Source organism: Erithacus rubecula (genome assembly GCF_903797595.1).
Source record: "Erithacus rubecula genome assembly, chromosome: 17".
Taxonomy (NCBI): domain Eukaryota; kingdom Metazoa; phylum Chordata; class Aves; order Passeriformes; family Muscicapidae; genus Erithacus; species Erithacus rubecula.
In genome coordinates, this window is record NC_136669.1 from 2,651,926 (window position 1) to 2,666,819 (window position 14,894).

The 14,894-nt window shown below is 40.1% G+C and overlaps 1 protein-coding gene across 2 annotated transcripts in view; it reads left to right on the forward strand.

The window, feature by feature from the left end:
- TRRAP (transformation/transcription domain associated protein) overlaps positions 1-10,246 on the forward strand; it is a 72,581-nt gene extending 62,335 nt beyond the window's left edge. For both annotated transcript variants that reach the window (XM_079321209.1, XM_079321208.1), the window contains exons 66-71: positions 3,342-3,567; positions 3,886-4,103; positions 4,680-4,864; positions 6,757-6,960; positions 7,898-8,092; positions 8,956-10,246. In XM_079321209.1, the coding sequence (XP_079177335.1) occupies positions 3,342-3,567; positions 3,886-4,103; positions 4,680-4,864; positions 6,757-6,960; positions 7,898-8,092; positions 8,956-9,240 (1,313 nt within the window). In that variant the 3' untranslated portion in view covers positions 9,241-10,246. The remainder of the gene's footprint in view (positions 1-3,341; positions 3,568-3,885; positions 4,104-4,679; positions 4,865-6,756; positions 6,961-7,897; positions 8,093-8,955) is intronic.
- Positions 10,247-14,894: the final 4,648 nt, after the last annotated feature.

A 14,894-nucleotide genomic window follows, 5' to 3' on the forward strand; every position in this document is an offset into this window, starting at 1 on the left:
AAATGCTGAAAAATGCTCCCTTTGAGAGCTCTCTCAGCAGTGAAAGCAGCAGAAAACCTGCCTCAATTGTCCTTTTGTGGGCAGATGATAGTTTAGATTTGGATCAGCTTCTTTCTGCAACCATCTCTCCACTCAAGCTGAATACAAGTGGAAAGTTCCAAAATACCCCCTTGAAGGGCACAGTAATTTCCTCAAGACTTTGTCACCCAGCACAAAGAATCCTTCACTGTGGTGGCTCTGCAGTCAGGAGGAAGCTCTTGAAACCCAAGTGTGGCTCTGAACTGCCAGGAGAGGGCAGGGGAAAGAGCTCTCTGTTCATTTGCAGCTTTTTTTAAGGATTTTTTTTTTTCCCACTTTGCTCAAGAGTGAACATAGTGTACTTTGGTAACTCTTTCTTTGCTTCCCTAGTAATTTTTAGGTAACAGGATGTTATCCAGGAAATCCAGATAAAGAGATGGATAATATTGGACCTTGGTGTCTTGTCTATGCAGTCTTGGTTTTTCTGGAGCTCAGTGATAAACCAGAAATCCTGCTCCATATTTCTGCTTTCCTCTCACTGAGATTTTCCATCTTTATTATTTTTTTTCCAAAAGTTCTTATGATATTGGAAAGAAGTTTTGGGAAGTAGAGTGTATAAATGTTTGAATAATAACTTGAAAAACAAGACAGCACTTCAATTTTGGAGAAAGCTTGGATCTTCTTATGGGCATAAAGGATTGTCCAGCTCTGTGCAGCTAAACTTACAACTCAGTCCTCAGAGAATGGATGTCTTGGATTTTTAGCTGGAGATCCTTGAGCTGTGAACCTTTAATGGAATCACTCTCTTCACATGATCAGAATAATCTTAAAAAAAATCTTCAAATGATCTGTTTCTTGCTCTAAAAGCATTAATGGCATGTTGTGTTTGCCCAGAGCTATTTTCTTCCTACTGTAGCAGAAGGGTTTTTATGTGCAGTTCTGGAGTCTTAGTTTGGAGCCTTTGTTTGCTTAAAGCCACGTTAATGTTGTGTAGGTCAAGGGGACTGGAGGGCACAGAGGGTTTGATACTCTAATTTTGCTGCCTTGAGTAAGATTTTTGGTGTTTCTTCCTGAGGAGTGATGGTACAGCCTTCAATCAAAGTGTGTTAAGAACCATCAGGGTTTTTTTTTCTGTCTGTCTCACTGGGAAGAAGTTTGTGCCCCATTTCTCCTTCCATGGAGAGTGGCAAGAAACTTCAGCAGCACTGAGAAGAGAGAGCAGACTGCTTCCACTGCAGTCTGTGCCATGGCCTTCAGTGAAAAACTCCATTAAGGATGAGGGGAAAACTTCCCATCCTTTTTAGGAGTAAGTGATAAAAGCAGTGAGGAGCTTAGACCAGTGTGTGTTAGCTGGAGAAAGGTGTTTTCCAGTACTAAGTATTGAAGAAATGGATTTTCTCTTGAAACAAGACCACTGTTTGTATAGATTTAGTTGTCTGCAAAGCAGAGAGACTTTGTACACAAATAATGTTTGGTCTTGTATTTCCCTTTCTTCCAGCTGAAGTGATTTTTCTTCTCAGATGGGCTCTGTGTGACACGAGCAGAAAAACTAATTGAACTCTCTGTTTTTCCCATCTGCCCCTGGGAAACAAAAGAACAACAAAAATCCTAAAACAGGCATTCAACAAACTAGAGCTGCTCTTGTGGTGAACTGAGTGACTTTTTTTTGTGAGGAAAATATATTTGATGCATGCTTTTACCTCTTGGCTGATTCACATTAGCACAAAAACTAGTTGCAGTTTGAGGGTACTTTCCTGCTCTTCAGAGATTCAGGAGACAAATGATGCAATAATTTTGTCATTTTGATGAAATGATTTACTCCCACTGCTCACTAGAGGGTAGACTTGGGATTTTAATAAGAGTGTTTTACAGTGATATAGCAATAGAAGCACTGCCCACAGCGGGCAGAAAAAGAAAAGGGAATATTACATCCATAAATATGAAACTGTATTTTTCATTATAGACTTTTTTCTTACAGAACTGGAAAGGATTTTGTATGAGCTGGTTTTTTTGCTCTGTTTTAGGCTGGTAAACTTAGGTCTTTCACTGAAAGCTTTTAGCATATCATTTTATTGTGGATACACAGTGCAATGTGTTGGGTTATGCATCCTCTGATATTTATTTAAGCAACAGAACAGCAAAATGAAAGCAATCCAAGGTGCATTGTTTTCTTTGGCATTAGAATCCTGGATTAAAGAAAAAAACTTAGAAGGGTGTATGTATTGAGTGACAAGACCTCTGCTGATTAAATGAATGTTTTATATTGTTTGTAGGAGCAAGTCTTTTGGACAATCAGAGTTTTGAGTGATTTAATTGTGGTTGAAAAAAACTTTTATATGCAGTAATTGCTGTGTGCACATACTTAATTCACTCTTGGCACACTTGCAGGCAGATGCTTGTAGCATATTTATGTGGTCAGATTTTCTGAGCAGCACTCATGTTTGTTTTTTGGTATTTTTGTCAACTTAGGAAAATATTGAGTGTACATAATGTTGAAATGAAGGTTCTGCAAGAAAATTTAAAATAATTTTTAAGACTTAATTTTTCAGTTGTATTGCATAATACTGAAGATTCTATTCTGCTGTAAATCTCAGAATTACTGAATTGTCATTCTCTGGGTTTTTTTTTTAGTTGCTTTTTCACTTGAGGCATGTTAACTTATAAATGGCATCTTCTAGGGAGCGGAGATGAGTTTAAAAATTCAAGTCTGTTGGTTAACTTGCACAGTTTGGGATGCCATAATGAGGCTTACAGAGAGTAGTCTGTCTTCTTATGCAAGTGCATTTAATCTTTCATTGTTGTGGCACTGAAGTGCTCAGTCATCGTTTCATGTATGTGGTTTATTCATTTTCCTTCTTTTGGGAAATTCAAAGACATTTATTTATTTATTTATTTATTTATTTATTTATTCATTATTTGCTTTGTCTGAAACTGTAGTGGGAGCAATGTTGGGAAGATGGTGTTGTTGTGGCCCAGAAAATGCTCAGTATTGCAGTGATTTCTGTTACAGAATTATTAGAAACAGTGCTATAAAGTAAGCCTACTTTTCTTTTTCACTAAGTGGTGTGATCTAATAATTTGGAGTTTTACTGCTTTTTTTCTATGCAGTATGTCTGGTTGCAGTATATAGAGAATTGAAGGCAATAATAGCATTTAAATTTTTCATTATATGCTTTTCAATGATTGTAAATCAGGAAAATCTGAGGAAGTTTGTTATGTAATAAAACCAGAATATTTTAGGGTTGTGTACAGAAAAGAGGGAGCAGCTTCTGACAGGTTTAATTTATTGTTATGTGTTTGATTGTTTTTCTTTTTTTTTTTAGATTTTGACTTCAGTGTGCCAGGATCAATGAAACTCCACAACCTTATCTCCAAACTAAAGAAATGGATCAAAATTCTGGAGGCCAAAACTAAACAGCTTCCAAAATTCTTCCTCATAGAGGAAAAGTGTCGTTTCCTAAGTAACTTCTCAGCTCAAACTGCAGAAGTGGAGATCCCTGGAGAATTCCTTATGCCAAAGCCAACTCATTACTACATCAAGATAGCAAGGTAACCTAAAAATTCCTTTTGGTAATAATTCTGAAAACAGAGAAGAAAATTAAAGCCTTATCCATCTGTCCATGCATGCATGCATCCACTCTGCAAAAGCAGATGGATATTTTATATATGTCTATTAGATAAATAGTCAAACTGATATAAGACCTTTTTAATTTATCCTCCTTGAAGAATTTAACGTTCGATCACTCAACACCCGCACCGTTCGGGCGCGTTCGGTTTTTAAGTCGAGATTTGTCCTTTTATCGCGATCCTTGGAGATCCTACTGCTGAGAAGAACCAGCAAGGATCTCACCAAAGTGCTCGTGGCAGGTTCATGCCCAGGGTGGAGATCGTGCAGAAGCACAACACGGCGGCTCGGCGGCTGTACATCCGCGGGCACAACGGCAAAATCTACCCGTACCTGGTGATGAACGACGCCTGCCTGACCGAGTCGCGGCGCGAGGAGCGCGTGCTGCAGCTGCTGCGCCTGCTCAACCCCTGCCTGGAGAAGAGGAAGGAGACCACCAAGAGGCATCTGTTCTTCACAGGTACCAACAGCACAGAGAGATGTGTGGGTTTTAAGCCCGCGTTTGGAGGTTTTTTTGGATATTCAGGAGGTAAATTCGTATCTGGCTTGTGTGGAGCTGTGGCACCGCTCTGGAGGGGTTGATTGCTCATGTGCATTGCTTAAGGTGTTAAATGCACTTGTGAATATTTAAGGTGGAGATGCCCACTGGGATGTTGGTGGGAAATGGGCACGCATACTTCAGAATAAACATTTAGAGACAGCTGAAGAGGGACAGAACAAAACCTCTTCTCCCCAAGTTGTGATATATGAATACTGAATTCCTTTTACATCCTCCACATAATGCAGAAGAATTTTTTTTTCTTTTTTCTGCTGAATTTCATCTGTATTATATTATTTCCTAAAAGTAGAGAAAAATATGAACATAATGAGTGCTCAATTTTTTTTTTTGAAAATATTTCGGTTAACATATAATAAAACCCTGCTGTAATTCTTTTTCACTTGAGCTTGTAAAGTAGTTACGATCACAGCATTAAAGATGTTGGTGGGGCTTTGGTTGATACCAGGCTGTGTTTTGAGGTTGGCTCTGTCCCCGCAGTGCCCCGGGTGGTGGCGGTGTCCCCGCAGATGCGGCTGGTGGAGGACAACCCCTCGTCCCTGTCTCTGGTGGAGATCTACAAGCAGCGCTGCGCCAAGAAGGGCATCGAGCACGACAACCCCATCTCGCGCTACTACGACCGGCTGGCCACGGTGCAGGCGCGGGGCACGCAGGCCAGCCACCAGGTACTGCCCTGCCAGGGCTGCTCAGCCAGCCCCCTGGGGGGCTCCAGGCAGGGCTGCTGCACCTGAGGGCTCCTGTAGCTGTTTGTGGGGTTGGGTGCTCTCCAACCCTGGGGTCTGCAGCCCTGAGTCCAGATATCTCTGAACTCCGGGTACAAATTCTCAGCTACTCACCAGCAAAGAGTAAAGGCTTGAGATGGTGCTGCAAAGTTCCAAGGATAACTTTATTGTCCTCAAAGGGAAATGCTAACAATGGTCCAATTATATCAGATAACAGAGACTTTATATAGGTTTCCAGAGGATTGGGTTTCTAACCAATAAAAACTACAACTTACAAACTAACCAATGATCTTAAAACTCTAAGTAAGAAAAGAACCAATTAACTTGTAACTTTAAGAGCCAATAGAAATCCTAAGAGATAACGGGGTTTTCAGTAAGGGAGGGGGGGGTTTTGTTTGATGGAATTTTTGATTCATGGGATGGCATCCCACGGGTATGCTTTAGGAGGGGTAACATCTACAGGGTTCCTCCCTTCAAGGCTGGTCTGCACCTGAGGGATTCCATCCAGGGCTGTCCAGCACCCTGGGGGTCCTGGGCAATTCCATCCAGGACATTCTGCAGCATCCTGAGTGTCCTGGGCAATTCCACCCTTCAGGTTCCCAGCACCCTGAGTAATTCCATCCATGGCTTTCCCAGCACCCTGCCTTACCCTTGCAAATTCCCCTTCAGTGCTTCTTCAGAATTTAGGAAGTTCATTATGTACTAAATAACAGAATATTTTGGAATTTAGAAAAGAGATAGCAGATTCTGACAGGTTTAAGTTATTGTTATGTATAAAGCTAGGACTTTGCTAGAGGGTTTTGTATAGAAAATAGAAATATTCAGCAGAGCCTTTCTTTTAAAGGCAGTTCAGCTTAGCAGGGGTGTGTGTGTTTGGTAGATGTCATTAGATGTTAGATAGGTGCATGGGTGGAGGTTGGATTTTTTGCATTTATTTTAATTTTGTGTAATGAGAACTCTCTTTAAGGTTTTAGATGATCTTGGAAAGATTTTATAAAAAAAAGCTGTATTTGTATTGCTGGAAGTTGTTTTGGTAAATGCAACTGAAAACAGACACGGTGCTGATTGATATATTTTTTTTTTAATTTTATTTTTATTTCCTCCTCTCTTGTATAGTGCTTTAAAAATAATTAATTGACAACATGGGAAGCAGCATTCCTAATTTACATAAGCAGCTACAGCATGGTGTGTGAGGCAGGCTTCCCATGGTCTTCTAATGCTTCTCTTAAAATTGCCAATGGATCCATTCATCTAAGCCAGACTGAAGCAGTTGGATAATCTCACCTAATAAATGAAATCCTCAGAAAGAACAAAGCTCCCTCTCCCTGTAACCTCCACCAAACAACCAGTTGTGATATATAAAGTGGTTTTATGGTTTTTTTTTTTCTTAGCTTTAGTGCAAATTCATACATAAAATGCCAGTCCCATTCCAAATATAGCTATTAGAAATTACACAGTTAATATGTATTACACACGTAGTTAAACAGTTGTCTCAGACTTTCTTTGTTACAAAATAAAAATGGATGTGCTGTGTAGCATTTGTTTCTATTTTCAGAATTCTTACATGTGAAACTTTTAACAACCATTTAATTGAAGTCAACATGACTCCCATGCTTTCTGCTGTAACAGAGCAGATCCTAATTTTACTTCTTTATCTACCTAATTAGGCCAGTATATGCTATAGTAATGAAATATTTTGGTAGATTTTTATTTTTTTTTTCCAACTTTTCCTAGAAGCAATTAACAGCAGATTGCTAGTTACTTTAGCTCAATTTTCCTGTTGCTAAGGAGTGCATTAAAAATGCCTTTTGCCAAGTGACCCTTTTCCTGTGCAGGTTCTCAGAGACATCCTGAAGGAGGTGCAGAGTAACATGGTGCCTCGCAGCATGCTCAAGGAGTGGGCTCTGCACACCTTCCCCAATGCCACTGACTACTGGACCTTCAGGAAGATGTTCACCATCCAGCTAGCCCTCATTGGCTTTGCAGAATTCATCTTCCATTTGAACAGGCTCAACCCTGAGATGCTGCAGATTGCCCAGGTGTGCTTCAGTTTGTTCAGCCTCTCGTCTTGGATCAGATGGATGTTTGCACTCTGCTTTTGAAATGAGTCAAAGTGCAGCTGAGATAATTAGCTGTGCCTTTCAGTTGGCTTTTTATTTGGGATTGCATATCCTGTTGGGGGTGCTTTAACCTGCATTCCCCTGGACATCAACTCTGCCTTCTGTGGTGATAGTTTAGAACTTTGTGAAATTGTTCTAAGATATTGAAACTCCTCATGTAAATGATAAGTCTCTCTTTTTTGACATCTTTCAAATATATTGCTTTCAAAGTACCTTTGTATTAAATCTTAATTAAATGAATTAGGTGTAAGAATTAAAATTAAATCAATTAGGTATAAGAAAAATAAAATTTAGAACTTCCTTTCTTAAAGGGTTATACCCCCTTTCTTTTTTTCTTTTGAGCATATCCATCAAGCTACACCTCCTATTACTCATGATTTTTCTGTTTTAACCCAAAATTTAAAATGAGGTTAGCCACCTTAAAAAGAGCAAAGGTGGTATTTAATAACATCTCAAAGGCATTTTAATGCATGGAAAGCTGTAGTCTGTACAGCAATTAGGATTTTTGATCTCTTTGTGAAGTGTTCAGCTGTTTACCCACAGTGAACCTTAGACACTGAATGTTGTTCCAGAAGTCCATTTGCAGTGATTCTGTACTGGTCAGCATCCAGAGGAATCTATTCCTTATGTTTGGTATTACATGTGTTAAGGAGTTTGTCCACAACATTTTGAGAGAACTACTTATCTTTGTGCATGCCATTATTTATAACTTCATTGCTCAAAAGTGATTTGGCTAAACGAGCGAAAAGCTATCGAAGCAGCGCTGGACTTCAGCATTAACACAAACAAAAACCTTTGTTCCATGAAGGAAAATCAGTTCATTTAATTCCTTTGTGCATCTCTGTGTTAAACCCAGGACACTGGCAAGCTCAACGTGGCTTATTTTCGCTTTGACATCAACGATGCCACGGGGGATTTGGACGCCAATCGCCCGGTGCCGTTCCGGCTCACCCCCAACATCTCCGAGTTCCTCACCACCATCGGGGTCTCAGGGCCCCTCACTGCATCCATGATTGCAGTGGCTCGTTGCTTTGCACAGCCAAACTTCAAGGTTTGTGTTCCTTCTGCAAGGTAATAGGTGTTTGACAAGTTATAAACTAACCAGCCCTTGTTTGGTGAAGGTAGGGACGGAATGATGGTGCGTATTTGGTTTAAAATTTTACCCTGAGGTCATCACAGAGGTCAGCTGAAATACTGGAAATGTTTGGAAATGCTTTTTTTTGTTAGGCATAAATGTTTTATTTGACTCAGGCTAGATGCATAAAAGTTTGCTTTATAAGCTTCAGATTGTTGAGAGTTGGCAGATTAATACCAGTAACTCAACTCAGAGATGAGAAAAGGTAGGAAAGTATTTGTTGCAGGCATTTCTTTTTCATCCAAGGATGAAACTGCCTATATATGCCTATATACGTGTATATACTACACAGAACTGCCTATATATGTGTATATATATTAGATACATGTGTAAGAATGTTGCAGTGAGTGTTCTTTGCCTGTATACCAGAAAATAATATTCCCTGAGAGTGTAATGACGCAAAACACCCTCCAGCTTTTCCAATCTTTGCCCAAGACTTCTGTGTGTGTGTGTCTGTGGTAAAAGCCATGAGTTTAGTGGAGTAATTTAAAACTAGGATGTACAGAAGTGTATCAGTATCTCAATATATGTTACTAATTTCTGTAGGAGTCATTGTGTTGTACTTTTAATAAAAAGTTTTCATTACAAAAGAAACACCTGGAGAAGATAAAATAAAGATGTGTGGAAGTAACACTCACCTTGAAAAGTCTGAAATGGCAACATGGCACCAAAAGTGTCAAAATGCTGTTGACCAAAATCCAATTCCAATTCTGTAATCTGATAGACCCTGATTGTTCTTTGGATTAAGTGCAATAATCTGATTCTTCTTCTTCATATAGGTTGATGGCATCCTAAAAACTGTGCTGAGGGATGAAATCATTGCGTGGCACAAAAAAACCCAAGAGGACACCTCCTCTCCCCTGTCAGCAGCTGGGCAGCCTGAGAACATGGACAGCCAGCAGCTGGTGTCCCTGGTTCAGAAAGCTGTCACTGCCATCATGACTCGCCTGCACAACCTGGCTCAGTTTGAGGGAGGGGAGAGCAAAGTCAACACTCTGGTGGCAGCTGCAAACAGCCTGGACAACCTCTGCAGGATGGACCCTGCCTGGCACCCCTGGCTCTGACTCAAAACTTCCAGTAGTTTGTTGTTTCTGTTGGTTTGGGGTTTTTTTTTTTAATTGTTTTTATTTCTTCCTGTTGTTTGTGGTGTGAGCCATATTTTGTGTTTAAGAAAATGTGAAAAAAGCTTTCCCAGATGATGGCTTACCTGTCACACTGCATTTTGTCAGTTTTCATTCTAGCTGTGTTTACAGTAGTATGGTGTTTTTTACTGTTTTTAATTTCATGAGGAGACATTTCCTCCTGTTCAAGCAGTTGATATGCAACAGCAGCTTTCGCAAATAGATTAAAATGAAGAGAGAAAAATAATATACAGAAAAGAAATCTAATTTTATGATGAAGACTATGAAACTAGCATTGTTAGATTTAGGGTATGCCATTCCTAATAACCTGCAGTATATAAATTTTTATACGATAGTAATTACTAAAAAAAAAGAAAAATGCAGTAATCCCATTTACTGAGTTTTACTCTGAAATTTTACTTAATCATTCTCTCTTCATAATGCCAAATTGAAGGCACAGATAAATGCTCTTAACTTTTAAGTTTGCTTCAAATTTACACAAGCAACGTTGCTTTGTACAGACAGTTTTGTACCAAATGTTATAGAGGTGAGATTTTGTTAGGCACTGAGAAAATGATGATCAAACTGTGCTGACTTTTTGTGGAGCACAAGCTATGTACAGTAAAAGTGTAAACCATTTAGAGTATTTGGTTTAGTCGTGGACAGTGTTTGGGGGGAAGTTTATAAAAAAGGATGGAAAAAGTCATCCTTTGATACCTGTATTTGTCTGTAATAGAGAAAAAATGAACTCTTATCAAGTTCTCTTTACTGTTTAGAATTACAGTAGCTTCTTTAGAATCAATCTGTTCCTTTGTAATTTAAGAAAAAGAGCAGTTTAATGTTTCACTCGTCTTTCTGTTGTGTTAGCATTTTTATAAAACTTCAGTGTTGAGAATGTTAAATTTGTACAGAGTGATTTTTTTCAAAATAAATCTTTTATAAAACTCTCTGTGGTATTCATTTTATTGATAATGTTTTTAATCTTAGCCTATCCTAATGAATCATACATTCCTTCCCATGCTTGGTGCTCCTTTTGTATCAAAGAGAATTTTGCTCTATGGAACTGTGTACAAGGGGAAGCTCAAATAAATGAGTGCTAAGGACTATATAAGGATTTGGAAAATAACTTTTTTTTTTTTTTTTTTTTTTGCCAGATACTTACTTCCTTATCAAAATCATGTTGGCAAGAATAATCTTTTTATACAACATAGCACTTCCTGCATGTGTCACAACACACTCAGTCATTCACAACTGAGCTCAGTGCTTTCAGGGCTTGAAGGGAATTGTTGCCTTCCCTTTATTGAAGAATGTAATGTTTGCAGCTGTGAAATACAGCACACACTGCACAGAGGAGCTGCAGGATCATTTCTTAATCATTTGCACGTCTTGGATATGTCTGAGAGATGACAGCATTCCCTGACAGGAAGTCATCAGATAATTCAGCTGCTTTTCTGTCCATGATAGAAATCTTAATGGGAAAATGTGAATGTGAGTTAAGAGACAAACTTGGTTGTCTTTAGATTTGTGACATCTCTCTTGCTTGTGGCATTATCTCAAATATACTCCTAAAAGAAGACTTGGGGTGTGAGGGAGCAGAGAGTTATTTTAATGAGCTCCCTGATGGTGTTAATGTGCAAATGTTAATACCTGGTTCTCTTCTTTCATGAGCCTGTACCTCAATTTGTGGGAAGGTTTACACAGTCTTAACACAGTTTTACCACCAGCTCCAGGAGATAAATCTGAAAGCTTTTAGTTATACATGAGCATTCTTCAGAGCCTGGGGGATATCTGACATCTCTTGTATCAGCAGCAGCTGTCCATTAGCAGGAAAGTGCTTTGACAAAATACAGGGTATGAAGTTCCTGATTATCTTCATGTGACATCTATCTTAGCTGCATTTAATTTTTTATGATTGTAGATAAGGGTTCCCTCTGTCTTGTTAGAGATCCATGCTCAGAATGCATCTTGCTGAGCAGATACTTGAAAGTGAACTACATTAATTGTCAATTCACTCTAAGTATTCCCTTCAAGGTCTCTTCCCTCAGATTAGATACTGCACAAAAAAAGCCCTTGTTATTACTCTGTAAAGTCAAACACTTGAGAATTCAGAGAGGTCAAATTTTCTCTGAAATTGTGTGTTATGAACATTATGCCATTCTGAAAATTCCTCCTGGTGTGTTTGTTTTTTAACCCCTATGGAGTTAAGGACAGATCTACTTGGGGGTAACTAGTGATAAGTCCTTGACACCAAAGTTGTGCCGCCCATAATTCTGTATAAAATAGAGATAAACACGTTGGGAGACTGGGAGCTGTACCTGTGTTGGTGGGAATTGGGCACTCTGGGAGGTCACTCAAGGCACACAAATACTAATAACTAAGAAGAAAATTTGGCATGAAGAACTGGATAAAAATGTAAGCTGTGGATATTATATGGAGAAAAAATAGTTGTCATGTTTCTCAAATTACAGGTTTTTGTCTCCTGACTTTTATAATCATGCTTGACTCTGTCTTTATTAGACAATGCTGCTGCAATTTAACTTTTTATTATTACAGTCTGCTCTCAAAGCAGATTATCAGAATTTGTTTGCTTAAGTGCATTGTACTCTGAAACAAAAGCCTTTAACAGCTGTTGGGTGTTTGAACCCACCCTCTGAAATGGTGTGCCACTTTCCTCTCCTGTAATTGGGCTGTCCATGAATTGTCAGATGCAGGGAGAGTGAGCAAGGGATTAGTTATTACTGGGAGATGATGACTCAAAGCATTTCAGGGGCAGACAATGAAAGCTCTGTTTCATAATGGCAGTGGAATAAAGTTGCTTTTAAGGCTCCTATCTGTTTCAAATATGATGTATGAAATGTTCCTTTGTGGTTTAGAAGCCTATTCAGAGAGAAGATTTCACACTCACAGGAGCTTTTAATCAGCTCACTGTGGGTGCATTTCACATTTAAGAGGTTCAAGAGAGCACATGTGAAACAACTGGTGTTTTGTGTGGGGTTTATCTTCATCATCATCCCTGGGCTGTGTTGGGTCTCACTGTTCCTGTGTGCATGAGCTGTGAGCCAAAGGGCAGTGTCACCTCACCTGGAACCTCCTAAACCAGGGCTCAAGGTGCTGAAATGCAGAAAAAAAAAAAAAGGAAATCTGTGAAATTGTTAACTTGGGCTTTCATCTCTTGACTGTGGCCTTTTCATCTTTAGCTGAACATTGCCTCTCCCTGAGAGGTCCAAGCTTGGGTTGCACTCCCCCTCTGCCTTCAAACCTCTCCCTCTCCTGTTATAATCCAATGCTTTACTCTCAGAAATTTTTTTTTATTCCTTCCAATTCCCCCCAGAACACACCACAGAGGACTGCAGCATCCTGGCACTGCATCCCTCCTGTGCCACAAGGGACCTGCTGGGTGTCCCCTGCCAGCCCTGGGGACAGAAATCCTGGGGAGGAGAAGGGAGGGAGGGCAGGGAGGGCTGATGGCACCATGATGTGCCCAGGGCAGTGACCAGGTGGAACTCATTGCAAATCCAGGGAATTTTAGGCAAGGAAGCAGGAGAGGGGCAGAGATGAAGCTGAGCCTGGTGAAACACAAAGAGGCTGCCCAAAGATTTGTTTGTTTCCCCTCAAGAATGGAGTTTCAAGTTAATTGCCAACAAATCAGGTGGAATCCCCCAGCCCAGATTGTTCTGCTGAGCACGGTGAGCAGCCTGCAAGTGTTTTCAGCTGGGTGGGTCTGGCACAGCCAGGCTCAGAACACCATCAGGAAAACTCTGTAAGGTATATTTTGGTGTTACAAAATGCTTTATTTGCTTGTTTGTTGGGGATGTTTTTGTCCTTTGGTGATGCTTTTCCCTCTGACTCCACTGGAGCACTCTGTGTGGTTAATACACTCTTGGAAAATCCTTCTTGAGTGAGCTGTAAAACCCATGCTGACCTTGTGCAGCCTGGAGGATCATTGCAGCAGCTTGCAAGAAATGAGGTGGCAAAGCTGGCAGTGTCTGCACTTCCAAGGGACAAGCACCAACTGCTGTGGCACTTCTCCTCTGCCCCACTTTGGCAGTGTGCTCTGGGCAGAAGCAGCTCATTTCCTGCTGTGGTCAGCAGCACAAACCTCATTAGTACTTTGTATGAACTTATTTTGCCATTTCATCCACAGTGCTTGGATTTCTTGGCAGAAAACACTTGACTGTCACAGAAATCAGCTGTCAGAGCAAGGCCTTGGTAAAATCCCATTTCCAACCCACCTGGTTCTTGTGCTGAGCATGCTGTAGGTGTTTGGTATATTTGGTATATTGCTAGCTTTGGTTTGTTAAATTCATCTGCTCCACACCCCAATACCAGGCTTCACTTGCTGCCTGCAGCCTGATTTTACTTTTTTTGGGAAAAAATAATTGTCCAGGTTTTAAAGGATTGTACCTTTATCAATCAGGCATTGCTTACCCTCGGTCCAGCCCCTGAGAACTGTTCAGTACCAGCTATATTAAAGCAGCTTGCTCATTCTGAGAGCTGGGAAAGGACAGACCTTTGCTGGCTCTTTGTTTCTCTTGATACTAACCCATTAATTACTGTCTCTCTCCACTCCTTGCTGCTGTTTGGGAGAAAGTGGCATTAAAGAACCTTTTCTGCTTATTCAGCAAGAGTTCTCATCAGTAGCAATTCATAAACCACTTCAGAGTAGGTCAGTATTGCTTTGCTAACCCTTGAAGCAATACTAAGTGGCACAAAACTTTTAAATGGGGTCTGGTGGTATCACTGAAATGTTGTTTCTTTGTGTAATAGCTGCTCCTTTCTGTACCATATAAAATAGTGATTATCAAGGAAAGAAAGATGTCATATTAAAATTCTGTAAATTAACTGCATGCATTATTATAAAATCTGGTTTTTAAGCTCTCATGCAGTACACTGTGCTATAATTTATCTTTCAGTTTGGGCATGTGAAGGAACTACTTCCCATTTTTGTGAGGTTCAGTGGAGGAGTGGGGATTGAGACTTCAGGGTTCCTTGTCTAACTCTGTGTGGTGAAAAGTCTCTGGTATGAAGTAAATCTGTGGGGGAAAAAGATTAGATATTTTTTGATATTTGTGTGTGTGTGTGTTATAAAAACATAGTGGCTTTGTAGTCTGAGTGAAAAGAAGTTAAAACAAATTTCTTGCCTTGCCTCTCTAGGTACTGCAGTCTGGGTGGTCCAAACTCAATTTTGTTGGGATTAAACGAATTTAAAGAAAATTTTCTGGGACAGTGTCCAAAATTCTGTGATCTCCCATAGCCCCTTTGGCCTCTTCTCCCTCCCACTCTATATTCTGGCAGACACAAAATGCAAGGACATGCAGAGGCACACAGGAGATGGCACAGGGACAATAACACTGAGGCAGGGCAGGGAATTTGCCCTGCAGGCTGTGTCTGCTTCCCAGATGTGGAGCTGGATGCACTCTGTGTGAGATGTGCTGCCCTTGCTCTACCCTTTGAGATTTCTGGAGAGAAAAGAGTCTTTTTTTTTTTTTTTTTACTGTGGCCTGTAAACTCTTGGTGAAAGTGTTGGGATTCTTTTGTATCCTGGAAATGGATCAAAATTTATGGAACAGAGACACTGAGGAACTGGATAGTGGGGA